This window comes from Nycticebus coucang, chromosome 8 (assembly GCF_027406575.1).
Source record: "Nycticebus coucang isolate mNycCou1 chromosome 8, mNycCou1.pri, whole genome shotgun sequence".
NCBI lineage: Eukaryota > Metazoa > Chordata > Mammalia > Primates > Lorisidae > Nycticebus > Nycticebus coucang.
In genome coordinates this window covers 65,075,529-65,101,810 of record NC_069787.1, presented here as the reverse complement: position 1 = coordinate 65,101,810, position 26,282 = coordinate 65,075,529, and the positions used below count along the sequence as shown (strand labels likewise).

The 26,282-nt window shown below is 36.9% G+C and overlaps 1 protein-coding gene across 4 annotated transcripts in view; it reads left to right on the top strand.

Moving 5' to 3' along the window:
* ZNF385D (zinc finger protein 385D) overlaps positions 1–26,282 on the top strand; it is a 333,680-nt gene that overhangs the window by 162,423 nt on the left and 144,975 nt on the right. For 3 of the 4 annotated variants that reach the window (XM_053600532.1, XM_053600534.1, XM_053600531.1), the window contains exon 3: positions 25,554–25,664. The exons of the other annotated variant lie outside the window; for it this stretch is intronic. In XM_053600532.1, the coding sequence (XP_053456507.1) occupies positions 25,554–25,664 (111 nt within the window). The remainder of the gene's footprint in view (positions 1–25,553; positions 25,665–26,282) is intronic. 4 annotated transcript variants of the gene reach the window in all.

Here is a 26,282-nt window from a genome sequence, read left to right as displayed (position 1 = left end):
GAAAACTGATTTTAATTACTACTTTTTCTATTGGCCAAGACAACCTACAATTAGTGCCTGGGTAAAATTTCACAATGATTTCTAGATTTTTGTTTTATCCATTCCATTTATTGTGAATTGAAGTATGTCCTCCCAAATCATATGTTGAAGTCCTAATCCACAATAAATGCATCAGAATGCAATCTTACTTGAATATATGATCTTCACAAGTGAAAATGAGTTCGTTACAGTTGGCCCAGATCCAGTATAACTGGTATCCTTATACAAAGAGAGATTTGGACACAAAGACAGACAGACACAGGGAAAATACAATGTGAACATACAAGTCTGCAGCAATACACCAATAAGCACAGGAATGCCAAAAGTTGGTGGTGAAACAGTGGAAGCTAAGAATGAGCAAGGAAGGATGTCTCCCTAAGGATTTCAAAGGAAATGTGGATTGGCCAACACATTAATTTCAAACTTCTAGCCTCCAGAACTGCAATATAATAAATTCCTGTTGTTCAAAGACACCGAATTTTCAGGATTTTGTTACAAGAGCCCTAGGAAACTAATACCCTGTTTAAATATTAAAAAAATAGTAATTAAAAGGCTAACATAGGTCTTACAAATTTTAGAGTTTTTCAAGCCAGGGCATAATGAATGGATGATGAATAAAACTCTGTATCTAACAACACTCTCATTTATAAAAGAAAGAATGTTAACAATAGAAAAGCAGGAAGCACATATTTAATGATAAGAGAAAATCCTTGAAATTTAGCCGTCTGTAATTAATGTACAAAAGCATATTGTCTTTATCTCTATTTTTTCCTCCTACTGCAGTAGATTTCAAAACTTCACCCACATTTTAATGAACTGCCAAATAACCAAATACATTGTGGATTTCTGATATAGCAGGAGTGGGGCCTTGGTGTGTGTCACACTTTATGGGGGCAAGACATGATTGCAAGAGGGACTTTACCTAACAATTGCAATCAGTGTAAACTGGCTTATTGTACCCTCAATGAATCCCCAACAATAATAAATAAATAAATAAAATGGATTTCTGGAATATATACTCTTGTTCAATCAATAATGCTCTGGGGGCATTCATGAAAGTGGAATTCTGACTGCTGAGTTGTGGGATTAACTTGCCTTAGACATTTTTCAGAACTCAGTCCTAAAGACGGCTGAGAAACCTGACTTCTCTCTGTGGCAGCAGGCACCATAGGCGTTCATTACCTTTGAAAGGGATTTTGTTACATAAGTCCACCAAAAACAGAATTCTGATCAAATGTTAGAGTAGAATTAAGGCTTTGTAAATGCTGATGGCCAGGTTTCTGAAGTATTCAGTGTTCAAATTAAACACTGAAGTCTTCTTTATGATCGATATTAGGACAATCAGGCATCATTCATTCTTTATTTTAGAAATGCAATCTTTTTTTTTTTTTAATTGTTGGAGAATCATTGAGAGTAAAATGAGCCAGGTTATAATGCTTGCGTTTGCTGAGTGAAGTCCCTCTATTAATAGTGTCCCACTCCCAAGAGGTGTGTGACACACTGTGGCCCCACACCCCCATCTCACCTTCCCTTTCTCCCCCTCCCCTGTGTACCCTCCTCCCACCATGTATGAGCATCAATTGTCCTCATATCAGAATTGAGTACATTGGATTCTTGCTTCTCCATTCTTGTGATGCTTTACTAAGAAGAATGTATTTCAGCTCCACCCAAATTAATACAAAAGATGTAAAGTCAACATCCTTCTTAGTGGCTGTATAGTATTCCACAGTATACATATGTCACAGCTTGTTAATCCATTCCTGGATTGGTGGACATTTAGGTTGTTTCCACAATTTGGCAATTGTAAACTAAGCTGCAAAGAACAATCTAGTGCAAATATCCTTATGATAATTTTTTTTTTTTCTTCTGGGTAGAAGCTCAATAATGGGACTGCGGGATCAAATGAGAGAGCTAGTTTGAGTTCTTTGAGGGTTCTACATACTTACTCCCAAAGGGTTGTATTATTTTGCAGTCCCACCAGCAGTGCAGAAGTGTTCTTTTCTTTCCACAACCACACCAGCATCTGCAGCTTTGAGTCTTTGTGATGTGGGCTATTCTCACTGGGGTTAGCTGATATCTTAGGGTGGTTTTGATTTGCATTTCTCTGATATTTAGGGATGATGAGCAGTTTTTCATATGCTTGTTAGCCATTGATCTGTCTTCTTTAGAGATGGTTCTATTCATCTCACTTGCCCATTGATAAAGGGGATCCTTGGCCTTTTTTTGTGTGTGTGGCTTAATTTAAGTTCTCTAGATTCTAGTTATCAAGCTTTTGTCCAATTCATAATATGCAAATATCTTTTCCCATTCTGATGGTTATCTATTTGCTTTGGTTTTTGTCTCTTTAGCTGTACAGAAGCTTTTCAGTTTAATTAAGTCTCATTTGTTTATTTTTGTTGTTGCAATTGTCACAGAAGTCTTCTTCATAAAAATATTCCCCCAGGCTGATATCGTCAAGTGTCTTCCCTACACTTTCTTCGAGGAATTTTGTTGATTCATGCTTTAGATTTAGATCTTTTATCCATCTTGAATCAATTTTAGTGAGTGGAGAAAGGTGTGGGTCCAGTTTCACTCTATTACACATGGTTATCCACTTATCCCAGCACTATTTATTGAATAGGGATTCTCTAAGTACTGATACTCTTCACAGAAATAGGAAATTTCTATTTCTAAATTGTAAACTTTGAATGGAACTACAAAAGACCATGAATAGTTAAAGCAATTATGAGCAAAAAGAACAGAACTGGTGGAGGTATTATTCTACCTGACTTTAAAATACACTCAAAGGTATAGTAATTAACCAAACCCCAACATGTTATTGGCATAAAAGCAGACATATAGACCAATGAAGAATAACACAGAGCCCAAAAATAAATGCACTTTTTTTGAGCCAACTGATTTTTGACAAAGGTGCCAGGAAGATACACTGGGTAAAGGACAGTCTCTTTAATAAATAATGGTGGGAAAATTGAATATCCATGTGCAGGAGAATTAAACTAGGTAAACCCCTATATCTCACCATATACAAAATTAACTCAAAATAGATCAATGTTTTCAAGGTAAGACCCCAAAATATGACTCTATTAGACGAAAACATAGGGGAAATTTTTAAGATATTGGTCTGGACAGAGATATTTTTGGTAATATATCAAAAGCAACAAGGCTCTGATAGACAAATGGGAAAGCTTCTGCATAACCAAGGAAACAGTCAACATAGTAAAGAAACACATTCAGAGTAAGTGAAAATATCAGCCAACTCTTCATTCAACAAGGGATTAATATCCAGAATATGAAAAAGAAATGACTCAATAGTAAAAAAAGTAAAAATCCAGTTAAAAAATGGGTTCATGATCTGATAGACATTTTTCAAAAGAAGACATACAAAGGGTCAACAAATCTATGAAAAATGAGCAATATCACTAATCATCAGGGAACTACAAACGAAAACTGCCATGAGATATCCTTCCATCTCAGTTAAAATCACTATTATCAAAACATAACAAAAATAACAAATACTGGTGAGAATGTGAAGGAAAGGGGACTCTTATATGCTCTGAGTGAGGATGTAAATCAGTGTAGTCATTAATAATATGGATTTTTGTAAAAAACTAAAAATAACCATGTGATCCAGCAATCCCACTACTGGGTATGTATCCAGAGGAAAAGGAATCAGTGTATGGAACAGCTATCTGCACGCTCATGTGTGCTGCAGCATTGTTTACAATACCCAAGCTACGGAATCAACTTGGGTGTCCATCAACAGATGAACAGATAAAGAAAAGGTGGTACATATACATATACACAATGAAATATTATTTGGCCATAAGCAATAATGAGAATCTCTCATTTGCAGCAACATGGATGGAACTGGAGGTCATTATCTTAAAAGAAATAAGCTAGACAAAGAAATATAAGTACATCATGTCCTCACTCATGTGGAAGCTAAGTAAATTGAGAAGTAGAGAGTGGAATATTGGTAACCACCAGCTGGAAAGGATGGGGGAAGAAGGGAGCAGGGAGAAGTTGATTAACAGATTAAAAATTACAGCCAGAGAATATTATAAAAGAAAATTTCCCAAATATCACCAAAGATTCTGACACACTGCTTTCAGAGGGATATCGGACCCCCAGTCTCCTCAATTCTAACTGAGCTTCTCCAAGACACATTGTGATGAACCTGTCCAAAGTCAAGACAAAAGAAAAGATTCTGCAAGCTGCCAGGAGTAAGCGCCAGTTGACCTACAGGGGCAAATCTATCAGAGTGACTGCAGACTTCTCTAATGAAACTTTCCAAGCAAGAAAACAATGGTTATCTACCTTTAATCTACTTAAACAGAACAATTTCCAGCCCAGAATTCTGTACCCTGCTAAGCTAAGCTTAAAAATTGATGGAGAAATTGGGCAGTGCCTATGGCTCAGTGAGTAGGGCGCCAGCCCCATATGCCAAGGGTGGTGGGTTAAAACCCAGCCCTGGCCAAACTGCAACAGAAAAATAGCCGGGCGTTGTGGTGGGCGCCTGTAGTCCCAGCTGCTCAGGAGGCTGAGGCAAGAGAATCGCATAAGCCTAAGAGTTAGAGGTTGCTGTAAGTCGTGTAATGCCACGGCACTCTACCTGAGGGCGGTACAGTGAGACTCTGTCTCTACAAAAAAAAAAAAAATTAATGAAAAAAAATTGACGGAGAAATCAAATCATTTATGGATATACAAACATTGAGGAAATTCGCCACAACAAGACCAGCTCTACAGGAAATACTTCAACCTATTCTGCACACTGACCACCACAATGGATCAGCAGCAAAGTAAGAACTCAGAAATTAAAGGACAGAACCCAACCTCCACACTGATGCAAAAGATAAAACTAAGCAATGGACTCTCACTAAATAAGACGAAAAGAATACTACCACACTTATCAATTATCTCAATAAATGTTAATGGCTTGAATTCCCCACTGAAGAGACATAGATTGGCTGACTGGATTAAAAAACACAAGCCATCCATTTGCTGTCTGCAAGAAACACACCTGGCTTCAAAAGACAAATTAAAGCTCCAAGTCTAGGGTTGGAAGACAATTTTTCAGGCAAATGGAATTCAGAAGAAAAGAGGAGTTGCAATCTTATTTTAAGATACATGTGGATTTAAAGCAACTAAAGTCAAAAAAGACAAAGATGGTCACTTTATATTGGTCAAGGGAAAAATACAACAAGAAGACATTTCAATTCTAAATATTTATGCACCCAATTTAAATGCTCCCAGATTCTTGAAACAGACCTTACTCAGTCTGAGCAACATGATATCTGATAATAACATCATAACAGGGGACTTTAACACTCCTCTTACAGAGCTGGACAGATCCTCTAAACAGAAATTAAACAAAGATATAAGAGATTTAAATGAGACCCTAGAACAACTGTGCTTGGTAGACGCATATAGAACACTCCACCCCAAAGATAAAGAATATACATTCTTCTCATCACCCCATGGAACATTCTCCAAAATTGATCATATCCTGGGACACAAAACAAATATCAACAGAATCAAAAGAATTGAAATTTTACCTTGTCTCTTCTCAGACCATAAGGCACTAAAGTTGGAATTCAACTCTAACAAAAATGCTGAACCCCACCCAAAGGCATGGAAATTAAACAATCTTCTGTTGAATAACAGATGGGTGAAAGAAGAAATAAAACAGGAAATCATTAACTTCCTTGAGCACAACAACAATGAAGACACAAGCTACCAAAACCTGTGGGATACTGCAAAAGCAGTTTTGAGAGGAAAATTCATTGCTATAGATGCCTACATTAGAAAAACAGAAAGAGAGCGCATCAACAATCTCACAAGTGATCTTATGGAATTGGAAAAAGAAGAACAATCTAAGCCTAAACTCAGTAGAAGAAAAGCAATCTCCAAAATCAAATCAGAGATCAATGAAATTGAAAACAAAAGAATCATTCAAAAAATTAATGAAACAAGGAGTTGGTTTTTTGAAAAAATAAATAAAATAGATAAACCATTGGCCAGACTATCGAGGAACAGAAAAGTAAAATCTCTAGTAACCTCAATCAGAAATGATAAAGGGGAAATAACAACTGATCCCACAGAGATACAAGAGATCATCTCCGAACACTACCAGAAACTCTATGCCTAGAAATTTGACAATGTGAAGGAAATGGATCAATATTTGGAATCACACCCTCTCCCTAGACTCAGCCAGGAAGAAATAGAACTCCTGAATAGACCAATTTCAAGCACTGAGATCAAAGAAACAATAAAAAATCTTCCAACCAAAAAATGCCCTGGTCCAGATGGCTTCACTCCAGAATTCTATTAAACCTTCAAGGAAGAGCTTATTCCTGTACTGCACAAATTATTCCAAAAAATTGAGGAAGAAGGAATCTTCCCCAACACATTCTATGAAGCAAACATCAACCTGATACCAAAACCAGGAAAAGACCCAAACAAAAAGGAGAATTTCAGACCAATCTCACTCATGAATATAGATGCAAAAATTCTCAACAAAATCCTAGCCAATAGATTACAGCTTATCATCAAAAAATTCATTCATCATGATCAAGTAGGCTTCATCCCAGGGATGCAAGGCTGGTTTAACATACGCAAGTCCATAAACGTTATCCACCATATTAACAGAGGCAAAAATAAAGATCACATGATCCTCTCAATAGATGCAGAAAAAGCATTTGATAAAATCCAGCATCCTTTTCTAATTAGAACACTGAAGAGTATAGGCATAGGTGGCACATTTCTAAAAGTGATTGAAGCTATCTATGACAAACCCACAGCCAATATTTTACTGAATGGAGTAAAACTGAAAGCTTTTCCTCTTAGAACTGGAACCAGACAAGGTTGTCCTCTGTCACCTTTACTATTCAACATAGAGCTGGAAGTTCTAGCCAATACAATTAGGCAAGACAAGGAAATAAAGGGAATCCAAATGGGAGCAGAGGAGGTCAAACTCTCCCTCTTTGCTGACAACATGATCTTATACTTAGAGAACCCCAAAGACTCAACCACAAGACTCCTAGAAGTCATCAAAAAATACAGTAATGTTTCAGGATATAAAATCAATGTCCACAAGTCAGTAGCCTTTGTATACACCAATAACAGTCAAGATGAGAAGCTAATTAAGGACACAACTCCCTTCACCATAGTTTCAAAGAAAATGAAATACCTAGGAATATACCTAACGAAGGAGGTGAAGGACCTCTATCAAGAAAACTATGAAATCCTCATAAAGCAAATAGCAGAGGATATTAACAAATGGAAGAACATACCATGCTCATGGCTTGGAAGAATCAACATTGTTAAAATGTCTATACTTCCCAAAGCAATCTACCTATTCAATGCCATTCCTATCAAAATACCAACATCGTACTTTCAAGATTTGGAAAAAATGATTCTGCGTTTTGTATGGAACCAGAAAAAAACCCGTATAGCTAAGGCAGTTCTTAGAAATAAAAATAAAGCAGGGGTCATCAGCATACCAGATTTTACAAAGCCATAGTGGTCAAGACAGCATGGTACTGGCACAAAAACAGAGACATAGACACTTGGAATCGAATTGAAAACCAAGAAATGAAACTAACATCTTACACCACCTAATCTTCGATAAACCAAACAAGAACATACCTTGGGGGAAAGACTCCCTATTCCATAAATGGTGTTGGGAGAACTGGATGTCTACATGTAAAGGACTGAAACTGGACCCACACCTTTCCCCACTCACAAAAATTGATTCAAGATGGATAAAGGACTTAAATTTAAGGCATGAAACAATAAAAATCCTCCAAGAAAGCATAGGAAAAACACTGGAAGATATTGGCCTGGGGAAAGACTTCATGAAGAAGACTGCCATGGCAATTGCAACAATAACAAAAATAAACAAATGGGACTTCATTAAACTGAAAAGCTTCTGTACAGCTAAGGAGACAACAGCAAAGCACAGAGACAATCTTCACAATGGGAAAGGATATTTGCATATTTTCAATCAGACAAAAGCTTGATAACTAGGATCTATAGAGAACTCAAATTAATCCACATGAAAAAAGCCAACAATCCCATATATCAATGGGCAAGAGACATGAATAGAACCTTCTCTAAAGATGACAGACAAATGGCTAACAAACACATGAAAAAATGTTCATCATCTCTATATATTAGAGAAATGCAAATCAAAACAACCCTGAGATATCATCTAACCCCAGTGAGAATGGCCCACATCACAAAATCTCAAAACTGCAGATGCTGGCGTGGATGTGGAGAGAAGGGAACACTTTTACACTGCTGGTGGGACTGCAAACTAGTACAACCTTTCTGGAAGGAAGTATGGAGAAACCTCAAAGCACTCAAGCTAGACCTCCCATTTGATCCTGCAATCCCATGCTGGGCATCTACCCAGAAGGAAAAAAATCCTTTTATCATAAGGACACTTGTACTAGGCTGTTTATTGCAGCTCAGTTTTCAATCGCCAAAATGTGGAAACGGCCTAAATGCCCACCAACCCAGGAATGGATTAACAAGCTGTGGTATATGTGTACCATGGAATACTATTCAGCCATTTAAAAAAATGGAGACTTTACATCCTTCGTATTAACCTGGATGGACGTGGAAGACGTTATTCTTAGTAAAGCATCACAAGAATGGAGAAGCATGAATCCTATGTACTCAATTTTGATATGAGGACAATTAATGACAATTAAGGTTATGGGGGGGGAAGCAGAAAGAGGGAAGGAGGGAGGGGGGTGGGGCCTTGGTGTGTGTCACACTTTATGGGGGCAAGACATGATTGCAAGAGGGACTTTACCTAGCAATTGCAATCAGTGTAACTGGCTTATTGTACCCTCAATGAATCCCCAACAATAAAAAATAAAAAAAAAAAAATTACAGCCAGATAGGAGGAATATGTTTTCATGTTCTTTAACACTGGAAGGTGACCATAGTTACCAATAATTTATTCTATATTTTCAAATATCAAGAAAAGACAGTATGATACTATACCCAGTACAAAGACATGATAAATGCTTGTGGAATTGGATATGTTGATCACCTTGATTTGATCATTAAAAATTCTATACAGGTATGGAATATCACACTGTATCCCATAAATGTGTATCATTATTATGTCAACTAAAAATAATAAAAATATTCGTTTGGCTAGAAAAAAAATATCATTAACGGGACAAGAAAATGTTCCTTCATTTTATCTCATGCTTTTTTTTTTTCTTAGAATGTAGCTTTTCTCATTTATAAAGTGATAAATTGTAATAAAATTTGAATATGTTTTGAGTCCTCACTGGGTTCCAGGGAAAGGATTAAGAACCATAGGCGATATGGACGTAGGTGAAACACAGTCCCTACCCAATGGACATATAACACATAGATGATTTCTAAAGTTATGCTAGGGTTTAACTGCCAAGTTATGTCAGTAACAATCATATATTCCCATTTAAAAATCTCAGAGTGCAAGTATCTGTGGCCATTCCATAATACGACCACAATCTATTGGTTACATGCAATTTGTATGAGCATATAAATGGTTTTAAGAAAAATAATGTCTTAAGATGCCCTTAAGCTCATCCATCCTTTATTTTGTACTTGCTATGTTCCACTTTATTAACCTACCAAGGAACATTAGGGAAAATATCTATAGCAAAAATCTACTGACAGTGAAGTGTTTCTTACCTTTAGCTATGTGTCAAGTACTTGGAAAGTATCCAAATGCTTTTGCTCATTTAAGTTCAAGCATTGAATTTCTGAACAAAATCAGTTCCTCCTTAGCTGATCAGGTGACCTCTATGGTGTTAGCCTTTGTGAAAAAGATGCCTAGTGGAAAATTGGTTTGATGTGGGTACATTAAGTGTCGATAACAGAACCTGACAAACCATTGCTCCGTTGCTTAGATTACAATAGAATGTATGCAAATTCTGCTTGGTGGCTCGCAGCTACAGAGTCTACTCACAGAGTTGGTTTATACCCTGTATTGTGTCATGGAGTCATTCTCCCACATACCATTGCTTCTAATAGCTTTGCTTCTGCCACTCCGTTAGCCTAACATTTCCTTGTGAATTCGACTTTTCCCACTGCGATTGTTAGTACTATTCCAAGCTGTTATTGTTTAGACACTGGGCTTCAATGTTGCTCAAATTATTAAACAAATGAACAGACAGGTATTAAATCCTTAATAAATATGAGTTATTTTCTCAGCTCACTGCTGGATACAAATAACAACGAGGCAGAACTTGGCCTTCACTTTACTCTTTTGAGAGAGACAGAACAAATCAGGAGACATCTTCAGGTGGTGTGAGGAATTGTTACACTCAATTGAGTGGGAAGACCTCGCCCAGTTGGAGAAGTCTGGGTAAGAGTTCTGCAAGAAGAGATGTCATATTTGAATCCTAAAACCTGGGTAGGCATTAGCAAAGCATGGCGAAAGGAATTTTCAAATTAGAGGAAGTGGAATGTGCAAAACGTTTGGTGGTAAAAGAGAGCTTCATGTATTAAATGATTGGCTGTGGCTTAATGTGTTTATGTGGTGTATACATACACGTTCTATTTCTTACTTAAATGTATCAAATCAGATTTGGGAGATTTGGGCTTTATCTGATTAGGATAATGATGGAAAAAAACCTGCCTGTAGCTGATGAATTTATTTGTTAAATGAACTTCTGTATTTCTTTGGTGCTTGACAAAGGCAAAGAAACCAGGAGATTTCTTGGGTACTTCCATTAGTCACCACCCTTCCACTCCCACCCGACCCAGACGTGAATCTGGTCTTGTGAAACTGGTATTCTCATCAAACTCTTTACTAACCCAAATCACACAGAATAAAGTCCTTTTCACCCCAATTATTTTGATTCATTTACGATACTGAATATTGGGCACTTTCACCTTTAATTTTTTTAAACAAATCAAAAGAAAAACATGATAAATTTTATAAGAAAACTGCATGTTTCTGTCATATTTGCTTCAAGTTTTATATTTTTTTAAAAGTGGAACAATATGGATATAGTCATCATACTTTTTGGCCACTGCTCTAGTCTCATCCTTAGATCACCAAAAGGCAAGAATTAGGAATTTGCTATGTGCTCTTCCTTGCATTCTTGTTCTCTTACTTTTATGCATAAATATGTGTCTCCTCAAAGAATGTATAGAATTTTGTGTGCATGTGTGAGATTAGTGTTGACTTTTTAATATGCAATATTCCAATGAATGAATACCAAATAATGGTATTCATTCAACAATTTTCAATACCAAATAATGAAAACCCAAACACCCATCACTTAACTTCAGAATTTGGCTACTGAAGGTCAATCAAGACTCATCTACATCCCCCTCAACTATCCCCTAAATCCTCTCAATCATTTTGAAGCAAATCTCAATCATAATATCATTTCCTTAGCATTTATTTGACCATGTATTTGTAAATTACAGCCATGCTATAATTACCACAACTAAAAGTTTACACATATTTATTATCATCGAAAATTTAGTTTTACTCTCTTCCAACTGTCTCCTAATTTTATTGTACAGTTGGTGAGACTCAGGATCCACATAAAGCCTGTTGTTTGAAATTGGTTGCTATGTCTCCTAAATATCTTTAAAGTTATGAGTCTTTCCTCAGTTATTTTCTTGCTATTTATTTGTTCATAAAACCATGTCAGTAGTTCTATAGTTTCCCACGGTTAGGAATTTGCAGATTTAATGCACATAAAAACTTATAACCTGTGTATCTGTCCCTCCATTTCTTGTACACAAGTAATTACATCTAGACTCTTTATCATGTTCACGTTTGGTATTTTTGGCAAGGCTTCTTTATAGGTAGTATGGTGTTTCTTTAAGAGATATCTGACATCTGCTTATGCGTTCATTAGTAATAATTGAAGGTCATTACTTAGATATATCATTTCTTTAACACTTGTACAATAGTGCCATCTTAACTTCCTCCTTTATTTATTGACTATGCCATGTGAATTTTTTAGTGTCTGATGCCATATTATATTCTTCTGCATTTTATTAATGTTTAGCTCTCAATGCCGATAAATAAATATTTAAAGAGTTCCTTGTTTTTATATGGTATTCCATCATATATATACACACTATACATGTATATATGTATATATATATTGTTTTACAATTTATTATTTCTCTTATTGTTGGACATTCAATTTATTTCAGAATTTTTGCTAAAACAAACAGAACTTCAGAGTTCTTATTTGTAATAATCTTTTGGTGCACATGAGTTAAAGCGTCTACAAAAGTTAAATGTTAGGTCGATAAGTTAGATTCATTTTCAATGTTACTAGGTAGTGCTAAGTTTTTCTCCACTTTCCTCAAGGTTTCTGAGACCTTGCAGTGTCCTTCAATTTAAAGCACTCAGCATGTTAATGTCCAATAGTTTGGGGTGTCATGTTCTGAGCACAAGTGGGGTATGTTAATTAAATAGTATGCTACTATTTAATTGGGAAATAGGAAAACTAAAAATAAATGAAAGTGTTCTTCTGATATATTGTTAAATGGAGACAATAGGAAATATTGTATGTCATGCCTACAACTCCATAAACGTATGCATCCGAAAGTATAAAGATGTACAAATATTGTATAAGAAGGAAAAGTGTGGCTCATTGTTGTCCTCAGTTCCTGGGAGGTAACCCCTAAGTGCTTAGAAGTTCCCGAGTAACAAAAGTATCTGAGCCCCTTGGATCACATCTGACTTTGTACTAAGGAGGTAATTCAGGGTGGGGCCTGGTCACCACAAAAACTAACCATATACGGGTGGCGCCTGTGGCTCAACGGGTAGGGCGCCGGTCCCATATGCCGGAGGTGGCGGGTTCAAGCCCAGCCCTGGCCAAAAAATAAAAAAAAATAAACTAACCATATACTTAGAGGATTGGGGCTTTGAACTAGGTAATACTAGCCACCTCTGGAAGTGGGAAGGGCCTGGATAGTGAGTCCAACTAACTGCCCAATGATTCAATCAATCATGGCAATATAATGAAGTCCTAATCAAAATTCTAGATAGCAAGACTTGAGTGAGTTTCCTGGTTGGGGAAGTACAGTGAGAGCAATGCATCCAGATTCCATAGGGAGGGGACATGGAGGACATTTGGGATCCTCCCACTTGAGCCCTATGGGTCTCTTTATTCAGCTCATCCTGATGAGTATCCTTTATAATGAAATTATAAACATAAATATAGTGCTATCTTGGGTTCTGGAAATCATTTCAGCAATTTATCAAGCACATAGGGGTTATAGGAATGCCAGATTTGTAGCCACTTGTCAGATGTGCAGGTGGCTTGGGAACCCACAAACTTGTGACTGGGATCTGAAATAAGGAAGGTCTTGTTTGGGACCATGCATTTAACCTATGAAATCTGCACTAATTCTGTGTGATTAGTGCCAGAAGTGCATTGCAGTATTGTAACAATCATTTTGAAAAGCTCTTTGGCAATACCTATTAAAGCTTAATGTATGCATATTATATAACCTATGAAACTTAATTTCTCGGTATATGCCTCAGAAAAATGACTGCTATATCAAAAAAAAAAAGTGCTCAGAAATGTTTATAGTAGCTTATTCATAGTAGATTCAAAAAGAAAACAAGCCAAATATTAATCAATAGTACAACTGGCAAATAATTCAAGTATGGTCATACAATGTAATATTATATACTAATGAAAGATGAATAAAACAGACACACAACAATGTTGAATGAAAGAAGCCAGCCATAAAAGAATACATACTGTATTCTTACATTTTTATGAAGTGCAAAAGCAGGCAAAAATAATCTTCAGTGACATCTCAGAATGATAGTTATCACCGGAAATTATTAACTGGGCCAATGCAGGACTTGGAACATTCTAGAATGCTAAAAATGTTCTTTTTCATAATTGGGATGATGGTAATTTGGGAGTATGCATATGCTTTAAAATATATATACCTTATACACTTATAAAACTTATGCATGTCTCGTATATAAGTTATATATCCTGGTTAAAAGTTGAAGAAAAAGATAAAAATGTGAATTTCTCAAGTGAATCAGATTTGTGTTGGAATGGGGCTTTTAGTAATTTTTACATTGGTACTTTCTAATGTGAGTAATATAATCTTACTAATCCAGAGTAGATGTAATAAGTGCCTTAGGTTTTCCACTCAATGTCATTTAATGCTAGAGAGGTAGAAATATTCCTATTTACAAGTAATAAATATTACAAAGCTTGATTATGGCACCCGAGAGACTCAGGGGGCCCCAGGCAGAAGGCATTAGCTGGTCTCCCACTTACTAGTTGTGTGTTATTGGGCAAGGTCAATAAGAGCTCCTCAGTAAGTTAGAAGGAAAATAAGTAGGTACCCTTAAGTGTAACCTTTAGAGTTATTGTTACCGGCCATTATTACATAAAAATATCAGCTGGAAGAGACAGCTTTATATTTCCGGACTTCTGAACTTCCTGGCATTTGAGTTTTTATTTTTTGTTTGAAAAACTGAAAGCCTCAATAATAATAGAGAGAGAGAGAGGAGGTCTCTTAGGGCAGGAAATGTAAACTCAGGGTTAAGCTCCATCTTTTCTGAAAAGGCAGCAGACGGAGCCATGGCTGCTGGACTTGAGTCCTATCCCTTGTATGCTCATTTGCAGATCAATTTAGCAGAATCCCCAGAGGGGAGGTACAGGAAAACCTTGGCCTTAGATAGAAATGCAAAGGTCCTTAAGCCTGAAATGAAGAAAAACATATTCATTTGGCTTTAAATAAGGCCTTCGGCTGAGTTTGAAATTGAATTTTAGTCTTAGAGTTCAGGTGAACATACCAATAGGTAGTGTATCTTTCCTCATTTTGTTTGTTTGGGGGAATCGGATAATGGTTTTAGAAAATTCTAGCTTTTGAAATATCTCAATTTAGAAATTAAGTAAATAGGTTATAAAATACATTGTAGATTTCACCGTGTCTTTTAGTTTTTAATTCAGTGCTACATGGATTAGGTGAAATGTATTGGAAGTTTCTGTCTGTTGCAGCTTTGGCTCAGTGTCTTTATTATTACTATACTGATGCTTTGCACTTTATTCATAGCGTTATAATGGTTTTGTTCTCATAGCACTATTTTCTAAACTGTATACATTGAATTTAAAAATAAACAACTCAACAAAAGCTTTGGCTGTATTATTTTAGAAATTGTGTATTTAAAACATTTTTATCGCAGGACATCTCGGAGATTTTAATATTCTGTTATGCATGGTTAATGTCTAGGCTATAGTACCTCAATTTTTTACAATTTTATTTTATTTTATTTTTTTATTAAATCATAACTGTATACATTGATATGATCATGGGGCATCATACACTCGCTTCATAGACCATTTGACACATTTTCATCACAATGGTTAACATCGCCTTCCTGGCATTATCTCAGTTACTGTGCCAAGACATTTACATTCTACATTTACCAAGTTTTGCAAATACACCTGTAAGATGCACCACAGGTATAATCCCACCCATCCTCCTCCCTCTACCCACCACCCCCCTCCTTCCCCTCCCTTTCCCACTTCCCCCTATTGTTAGGTTGTAACTGGGTTATAGCTTTCATGTGAGAACCCCAAATTAGTTTCATAATAGGGCTGAGTACATTGGGTACTTTTTCTTCCATTCTTGAGATACTTTTGAGTACATTGGGCACTTTTTTCTTCCATTATTGAGATACTAAGAAGAATATGTTCCAGCTCCATCCATGTAACCATGAAAGAGGTAAAGTCTCCATCTTTCCTTAAGGCTACATAATATTCCATGGTGTACATATACCACAGTTTATTAATCCATTTGTGGATCGATGGGCACTTGGGCTTTTTCCATGACTTAGCAATTATGAATTGGGCTGAAATAAACATTCTGGTACAAATATCTTTGTTATGTTGTGATTTTTGGTCTTCTGGGTATATGCCCAGCAGAGGAATTACAGGATTGAATGGTAGATCTATTTTTAGATCTCTAAGTGTTCTCCATATATCTTTCCAAAAAGAATGTATTAATTTGCATTCCCACCAGCAGTGCAGAAGTGTTCCCTTTTCTCCACATCTGTGCCAACATCTCTGGTCTCGAGATTTTGTGATATAGGCTAGTCTCACTGGAGTTAGATGATATCTCAAAGTAGTTTTGATTTGCATTTCTCTGATGATTAAAGATGATGAGCATTTTTTCATATGTCTGAAGGCCGTCCGCCTGTCTTCTTCAGAGAAGTTTCTCTTCAAATCCCTAGCCCAGCCTGCGATGGGATCCCTTGTTTTTTTCTTGCTGATGCGTTTGAGTTCTCTGTGGAATCTGGTTATCAAACCTTTGTCAGAGATATACCCTGCAAATATCTTCTCCCATTCTGAGGGCTGTTTGCTTGCTTTACTTACTGTGTTGGCTATGCAGAAGCTTTTTAGTTTGATCAAGTCCCAGTAGTGTATTTTTGAAGCTGCTTCAATTGCCTGGGGGGTCCTCCTCATAAAATACTCGCCCAGACCAATTTCTTCAAGGGTTTTCCCTGCACTCTCCTCTAGTACTTCTATAGTTTCATGTCTTAAGTTTAAATCTTTAATCCAACGAGAGTCTATCTTAGTTAATGGTGAAAGGTGTGGGTCCAAGTTCAGTCTTCTGCAGGTTGCCAGCCAGTTCATTCAGCACCATTTGTTAAATAGGGAATCTATTCCCCACTGAATGTTTTTAATTGGCTTGTCAAAGATGAAATAACGGTAAGTAGCTGGATTCATCTCTTGGTTCTCTATTCTGTTCCAGATATCTACTTCTCTGTTTTTGTGCCAATACCATGCTGTTTTGATCACTATCGATTTGTAGTAAAGTCTGAGGTCTGGTAGTGTGATTCCTCCTGTTTTGTTTTTATTTCTGAGTAATGTCTTGGCTATTTGAGGTTTTTTCTGATTCCATATAAAATGAAGTATTGTTTTTTCAAGATCTTTAAAATATGACAGCGGAGCTTTAATAGGGAGTGCGTTGAAATTATATATTGCTTTGGGTAGTATGGACATTTTAATAATGTTGATTCTTCCCAGCCATGAGCATGGTATGTTTTTCCATTTGTTAACATTTTCAGCTATTTCTTTTCTTAGAGTTTCATAGTTTTCTTCATAGAGATCTTTCACGTCTTTTGTTAGGTAAATTCCCAAATATTTCATCTTCTTTGGCACTACTGTGAATGGGATAGAGTCCTTAACTGCTTTTTCAAGTTGACTGTTGTTTGTGTATATAAAGGCTACCGATTTATGGATGTTGATTTTGTAACCTGAGATGCTGCTGTATTCCTTGATCACTTCTAGGAGTTTTGTAGTAGAGTCCCTAGTGTTTTCCAGATACACAATCATATCATCTGCAAAGAGCGAAAGTTTGATCTCTTCTGACCCTATATGGATACCCTTGATCGCCTTTTCTTCCCTAACTGCAGTGGCTAAAACTTCCATTACAATGTTGAAAAGCAATGGAGACAATGGGCAGCCTTGTCTGGTTCCTGATCTGAGTGGAAATGATTCCAATTTACCTCCATTCAGTATGATACTGGCTGTGGGTTTGCTGTAGATGCCCTCTATCAGTTTAAGAAAAGTCCTTTCTAGACCAATTTTCTTGAGTGTTCTGATCATGAAGGGATGCTGGATATTATCAAAAGCTTTTTCTGCATCGATTGAGAGAATCATATGGTCTTTGTTTTTTAATTTGTTTATGTGCTGAATTACCTTTATTGATTTACATATATTGAACCAGCCTTGAGACCCTGGGATAAAACTGACTTGGTCATGATGTATAATTTGTTTGATGTGTTGCTGGATTCTATTTGTTAGGATCTTGTTGAATATATTTCCATCTATATTCATTAGTGATATTGGTCTATAATTTTCTTTTCTTGTTGGGTCTTTTCCTGGTTTGGGGATCAGGGTGATTTTGCTTCATAGAACGTGTTGGGTAGTCTTCCTTCTTTTTCTACATTTTGGAACAGGTTGAGTAATATAGGTACTAATTCCTCTTTAAAGGTTTGGTAGAATTCTGACGTGAAACCATCTGGTCCCGGGCTTTTCTTTTTGGGGAGGTTTTGTATAGTTGATGCTATTTCTGAACTTGATATGGGTCTGTTCAACATTTCCACTTGAATCTGACTAAGTCTTGGAAGGTGACGTGCTTCCAAGTATCAGTCAATTTCCTTCAGATTTTCATATTTCTGAGAATAAACTTTCTTGTAATATTCATTAAGGATTTTTTGGATTTCTGACGAGTCTGTTGTTATTTCGTCTTTGTTGTTTCTGATTAGAGATTTTACTCTTTTTTTTCTGATTAGGTTGGCCAGAGGTTTATATATTTTATTGACCTTTTCAAAAAACCAGCTTTCTGATTTATTGATCTGTTGTATAATTCTTTTGTTTTCAATTTCATTTAATTCTGCTCTAATTTTGGTTATTTCTTTTCTTCTACTTTGTTTGGGGTTGGAATGTTCTTCCTTTTCCAGTTGCTTGAGATGTCCCATTAAGTTGTTAACTTCCTCTCTTTCTGTTCTCTTGAGGAAGGCTTGCAGTGCTATAAATTTCCCTCTTAGAACTGCCTTTGCAGTGTCCCAGACGTTCTGATAGTTTGTGTCTTCATTGTCGTTTTGTTCCAAAAAATTAGCGATTTCTTTCTTAATCTCATCTCTGACCCAGCTATCATTCAGCATAAGGTTATTTAACTTCCATGTTTTTGTATGAGTATGCAGATTCCTGTTGTTACTCAATTCAAGTTTTTTTCCATGATGGTCTGAGAAGATGCAAGGAATAATTTCTATTCCTTTAAATTTACTGAGGTAGACTTGTGACCTAAAATGTGGTCAATTTTGGAGTAAGTTCCGTGGGCTGATGAGAAGTATGTGTATTCAGTTTTGTTGGGATGAAATGTTCTGTAGATGTCTGCTAAATCTAAATATTGGATGGTTAGGTTTAAATCTAAGATTTCTTTGCTCAGCTTCTTGCTGGAGGATCTATCCAACACTGCCAAAGGAGGGTTGAAATCTCCCACGATTATGGAGCTGGAGGAAATCAAGTTGCTCATGTCTGTTAGAGTTTCTTTTATAAATTGAGGTGCATTCTGGTTGGGTGCATAGATATTAATAATTGAGATCTCATCATATTGAGTATTACCCTTAACAAATATGAAGTGACCATTCTTGTCCTTCCTTACTTTTGATGGTTTAAAGCCTACTGTATCTGCAAATAAAATTGCAACACCTGCTTTTTTCTGATTACCATTTGCCTGAAATATGGATGACCATCCTTTCACCCTGAGTCTGTATTTGTCTTTTAAGTTGAGATGTGACTCTTGTATGCAACAAATATCTGGCTTTAGTTTTTGTATCCAGTCAGCTAACCTGTGCCTCTTTAGAGGACAGTTTAAGCCGTTCATATTAATGGAGAGTATTGATAAGTCTGGTGGATTTTTGGGTATTGAGTTTTTCAAAGGTGCAGTGGACATTTTTAATCCTTTCGCTTGTGTGGAAGTTGGAGTTTGATCCGAAGTTTCTGAGTGAGTTTACTTTTGTGGTATAGGATTGGGTTGGTCATTGTGGAGGATAGGTCTGAGAATATCCTGAAGAGCTGGTTTACTTATGGCAAATTTTTTCAACATATGAATGTCATTGAAGGATTTAATTTCTCCAACATAAATGAAACTCAGTTTAGCTGGATACAAGATCCTGGGTTGAAAGTTATTTTGCTTTAGGAGATTAAAAGTCGATGACCACCCTCTTCTGGCTTGAAAAGTTTTAGCAGAAAGATCTGCAGTTATTCTAATATTCTTTCCTTTGTACGTAATGGTTTTCTTTCGCCGGGCTGCTTTGAGAATCTTCTCTTTCATATTAACTTTAGTGAAGCTAATTATGATATGCCTGGGGGATGACTTATTGGGGTTGAATCGTGCTGGGGTTCTGAAGCTGTCTGCTATCTGAATTTCAGATTCTCTAGGCATGTCTGGAAAATTTTCTTTCATAATTTCATGCAGAAGGGCCTCTGTGCCCATCGAGGCCACTTCATCATTCTCAGAAATCCAAATTATTCGTATATTGCTTTTCTTCAAATTATCCCAGAGTTCTCTGAGCGAGTGATCCATTTTTGGTCTCAATTTCTCTTCCTCTTTGAGAAATTGGGGGCGTTCAAGTACTTTATCTTCAATGTCAGAAATCCTTTCTTCTGCTTCCTCCATTCTGTTGCTGAGGGATTCTACTGTATTTTTCATATCTTTGAGGGCTGTAAATTCTTGCTTCAGTGTGTCTAAGTCTTTGGTGGTTTTGTCTTTAAATTCGTTAAATTCTTGAGACAACTTTTGAATTTCTCCTCGAATTCCTAATTCTATTTTATTAATCTTGTCTGCAATCCAAATTCTGAATTCGATTTCTGACATCTCAGCCAGTTGTTTATCAATGGGATCTTCAATTACATCTGCCATATTTTTTCTTGGTGGGGGATTGATCTATTCTGGTTATTCATGTTACCAGAGTTTTTCTGCTGATTCCGCCCCATGGTTATTTTACTCCCTTTGGTTTTTCCCCTGGGGTTTTATCGAGGGCTCATACAGTGTTGTGGCCTGAGAAACTGGGGCCCTGTCTGGTGTGGTGGAGCAAAGTGGTTCTGTCTTGTTTTCAGCTGGTTTCTGTTCGATCCTATTGCAACTTCTACTCTGGCTTGAAGTCTCAGCTGTGTGGAAAAAGGAGCAATTAAGTCACCCCTCCCGCCCACCTCTGGCACCAATTTGAAAAGGAAAAGGAACATCAAACCTTCCTACAACCGCATACCCAGGGCACCACCTGAAAAGTCCTCAGTCTATTAGTTCAGTTCAAAAGGTCCAAATCGATTGTCTCAATTGGCACCTGTCTCGGGTGGGAGAGTTCAAGAGGTCTCTGGGAACTGGATCACAGGGGTCTGGTGACTCCTCTGATATGGCTTACTCCAGTGCTGCGTGGAGTCAGGAGGAGCCACCTAGCAAATAGACAAGTCCGGGAAGGTTGATGTCTCCTTCCCCACTTTGCTCCTCCATCGGACCCAGTCACTAGTATCTCTGCAGATGGCCAAGCCAGTTGCCTGTAGTGAACAGATACTCTAGGGGTTTGCACCTGCCTGAATTGCAAGGAAGTATGCCAGGCCCCTGCAGTCTGCCGCTATCTAGCAGGAGGAGATGGGGCCTGACATCTTTGAGTGCTTGATGCAGGTGGTGGGAGGGAGGTGTTCACTCAGGCTTAGCCCCATCCCTGATTGATGTTGCTAACCAAACAGAACAGAACAGAACAGACAACTTTGCGGGGTTCTGTTTCTGTTTCTGCTAAAATCGCCTACAGAAGACGGGCTGTTCTGAGTTCAAACGTCTTTGCTGCTGGAGGTTTGTGTCCGATTACCTCTCTGAGTTGGCCCTGCCCTGGAAGCTTCCTGGGTTTGTGAGCAGCGTCAGGCAAATCCTTTGCTCACTGATGGCCTCCTCTGGTTGCCCAGGGAGACAGGAGGTGTGGCTTCAGAATATCCAGAAGTGAGCCGGTTTGCTTTTGTTTGCATCCTTGTGATCACAGCTTGCCTCAGCGGTGTTGATGTGCGTTCTTCAACCTTCTCTCTTGGTGCGGCTCAAATCCACCAAGATACTTACTAAATTCCTGTTCCTTAACTCTCCTTCTGGACGGGAGCCTCTGTGGAAAGCTGGCTTCAGTCCGCCATCTTGTCTCTTCCCCGATTTTTACAATTTATTTACACCTAAAATTTCTTTCTTTCTTTTTTTTTTTTGCTTACCACACATACTAGCATATCTTGAAACACTGATTTTGTGGGAAAATGCCTGATAATAATTTGCATGCCCATGGTAATGCAACAGTTTTGACATATAAGACCAATTTGTTCATGGGGAGAAAACCACCATGTGGCTTTCTTTTTAAACAAAATATTTGAGTGTAGTGGTAAATAATGGTAAGTTTAGGCCAAATGATCAATGTGTCTGTGTGTGTGTCCCCTTACTTGATAATAGATGCTGTAATAGTTACACAATAAGTGGTGTCATTTAATCAACTCTTTGGTGATGGAACTGGTTATTATTTAGATTTTATCCTTTCATATTTTTATCCTATATAGTGAATGCAATTTGTTTTCACTAATAAAAGCCTTAAAACTTCAATAATTTTGGGTGTAGTAGATCCCTAAAATGATAAAGGTAATTATTTTTGATGGTGTACCTATAGTTTGTGAAATCCATCTTTAAAATGTAGTTTAGTTAAGTGGTTTTGTTAAGTGTTCTGGGAAATAAAAATGTTTCTGAAGAAGAATTTGCATTTTGAAATCTGATTTTATAGCCACAGTGATCAGAACATCATTCAATTCTAACAAAAGAATTTAATCTATAGACCATGCCACATTTGCATGATGTGTCTAGCTCCAAGATACTTCCCACACAGATTTGGATTGAACATGTTCACTGCTTCCCCAGTGTTGCTAAAACACCAAAATAATACCCTGCTCAGCAATATATGATAAAAACCAAGCAGTATATATTTCAGAGAACATCTTTGCTATAAATATGCAGTTCATTTTAATTTTAATGTATCAGTATAAGAGGAGTTCAGTATTCCTCAATAGGTTATAGCCATAATTCACCTTATCCCCTGATAGAAGTGCACCCCATCTATGCACAGAACAGACACAACACAACATCTACCTCTAGGTCAGTGACCTCTTTCTACTTTCAATTTTTCTTTCAGTTGGCAACTAAAGGGAAAATTAACTCCTAGCATTCTCTGTGCTTGTTGTTATAGAAGCTTTGTGATGACATTCTTAAAATGGTAAAGAATGATCCTAAAGAGCAGAATGAGGGCCATCAAACCAGCCCCTATCCACACATTTGTGTGGCCATTGGCTTTTCTCAAGCTCTGTGCTGTGGAAATAGGGGTGAAACATCTTTGGGAGTGTAACTGGGGTAAGAACCTTGGCAGTGTATAAAGAGAAGAATCCTGTACCATGCCCTGTGGGCTTTTATACTACCATCATATAGTAGGCCTAGCTAAGGACAAAAAAGAGAGAGATACCATAGTTTTAAATTAATTTTTAATGTTTGGGTTAAGAAATTGAGCTGAATTTAGGCATGAGTTTAGATTGTGCATTAAGACTTAAGAAGACCATAGAATTTCTTGAAAACAATCCAAGTGTTCACCAGTGGCAGTGGATACACACCGTGGTATATCCAAAGGCATATCACTCGCAATGAAAAGGAAGAAACTACTGAGACACATAGTAGTATGGATAAAACTAAAAAACATTATATTGAATGAAAGTTGCCAGACACAAAAGACTACATTCTCTATGATACCATTTATATGAACTTAGGGAAAAGGCAAGAGTCTGGTGGCAGAAAGCAGACCAGTGGCTCCAGGGCTGAGGATAGGAGGCAAAGATTGACCACAGAGGGGCAGGAAGGAGCTTCTTTAGCTGTTATTTCAGGTAATAAAAATATTTTATATGATAATTATCATGATGATATGCATATGACAAATTTCATTAACTTGCACACTTAAAATGGGTGACTTTTACAATATGTAAATTATAATTATACCTAAATAAAATTAATTACAAAGAAAGTATGGTAGAATTCACTAGTAAGGGGCAAGACTATTTTATAATTTGCTAATGCCAAAAAGTCACTAGAATAATTATGGGCAGAGTCTGAGTTTCATCCACCATCTGGACAAAAATTGATGTCAGTTAATAAACTTAAGAGCAGGGTGGAAGCGCAGCCCCTGTGGCTCAGTGAGGAGGGCGCTGGCTCCACATACCCAGGGTAGCAGGTTTGAACCCAGCCTGGCCAAACTGCAATTAAAAAAAAAAAAATAGCCAGGCGTTGTGGTGGGCACCTGTAGTCCCAGCTACCTGGGAAGATGAGGAAGAGAATCACCTAAGCCCAAGAGCTGGAGGTTGCTGTGAGCTGTGATGTCACAACACTACCGAGGATGACAAAATAAGACTCTGTCTCTTAAAAAAAAAAGGGGTGGGGTGTGGGAAGGTAGAAGATAAAAACAATTACATCCATGGAGTCTTCTTGGTCATTATAACTGTTAAATACATAAAGCACCTACCCCAGTGCTTAGCATGCAAAAGGTATTTAATTAAGGCTTATTACTGATATTTTTATTGTTGTTGTTACTGCTCAGAGTACTTAGGTAATAGAATTGTGAACATAGGAGAGACAGAAGCTTTCACTGACCTTCCAGTGGAGAGAGACTGTGAGTGGTTCTGATGATTTGAAATACACAGTATGAGGTGGAATTTATCAATGACTTGTTTAGGGAAATCAATACACTATAATGTGTCACATAAACTGAATATGAGAGCACCATTTCTCTAACACATTCTGAGATTTTCTCTGTGTGTCAAATCATTTCTGAGCTATCACAATCTATTGTGAGGACTCTTAGAAGAATCTTGTATCTAGTAAGCGTTCCTAAATTTGTAGGCATTCAACAGAAATCATGGCTATGTACAGACTCTTGAAATCATTTAGAAAAGTTTTCTGATCATGAGAGAAATGGATAATGTGCCAACAATTGACTGTAGGAGTGAGAGTCTCATGTTAACCTTGATCTTCACATGTGCTGCCATAAGGAACATATATTAATAGCCAGCTTCTGTTGATTTTTTAATGTCTGCAGACTGACTGTGCTAAGTAAATTTCATGAATTATTACATGCAAACATCACAATTTTAAGAAATAGAAACAGAATAGGGAAAGAGTCTCCACAAGAATTAAGAAGCAGATCAAAAGTTGATAATTGCTGATGTTGAACCACAGGAAAAAATTTGGTGAGGGAATGTTAAGTTTTATCAGAGCTGGATTGCTGATCTGGTTTCCCTTGTTGCTTGTCTCATCCTGGGGATAGAATGGGGGCAATAACTGACATCTAGCCCAAACTCTCTGAACCTTCCAAAATATGTCCAGAGGATAGTAATATATGCTAGGTAGTCAGTACATGATCAAATGACTTAATTAACATTTCCATGAGTTTCAATGATTGGAAACAGGATTTCTATGGTATATTATTAGGGTCTAAAAGATAACAAACAGCAAAAGATTGATGTTGCATAATGGCATATAATTTATTTCTGTGGCTTCCCAACTAAACAAGACTATTAACAAGTCCATTTTGCTACAATAGACACATTTCTGTATTACATGGTTAGCATTAGCAATAACTTGAGTTTTGATAAACCTTTAATTATACTTAAGGATTAAACCAGGGCAATTGTTGATGCTAAGCATGGAATCTAATGCGTACATTTATCATTTCCTTATCTTACTGAGCTGCAAGCTTCTGATTATCTATTTTCCAAGAAAGTAGAAATGTTGTTTCTTAGAATAAAAATGTTCTTTATAATGTGAGCAGTAGATTGAAGCTGTACAGATTGGTTTTTTAATGAAATAGGCAAAATTCCAATGGAACTGACAAGCTTTATTTCTATTTGTTGTATTTTTTCTCATTACAGATGGACCCAATTCAGAAAGCTGTAATAAATCATACATTCGGGGTTCCTCTTCCCCATCGAAGAAAGCAAATTATATCATGCAACATTTGCCAGTTGAGATTTAATTCTGATGTAAGTTTATCATTTAGTATTCACTCAAAATATGTATTATGCTGTGCTAATCTTTCAGGAGAAAATATTTCTTAAAACACTTTTCTCCAATAACTAAGCATGTCAAAATTCAAAGATAGCATTTCATTCCTATATGCTTTAATTTTGGAGTTAATTATATCATGCTTGGTTGTTTACTATAGGCAAAATCACACATATGTAAGTTTTTATACTTATAGTTTAGTGATGGATTTTTTGTTTTGTCTTGCCTTGTTTTGTTTTTTTTGTATCTTGGTAATGCTACATGTAGGTGATATACTTTGCCTTCTGGATTAGGACTAATGAAGCTTCCGATAGATTATACCTCTGAAATAAGATAGAAAACCAATCATATTTCAAGGCCAGTAGTTTGGCTTTTTAAACACTTTTTGCCTGACATGAAGGCTCCAAATTCCAGATCAGCCCTTGTGTCTTTACTCGTGTTAGAGTTCTCAAGTTATTGTCCTAGAAATATTAGCATTTTATCAGGGATTCTTAAAGACCTCAAATCATTCAAACTCCAGAAGAATAAAACATAAATGGACAACATGCAGAAGGGAAATATGGGTGGACTTATCCAGTTGCTTTACAAGTTATTCA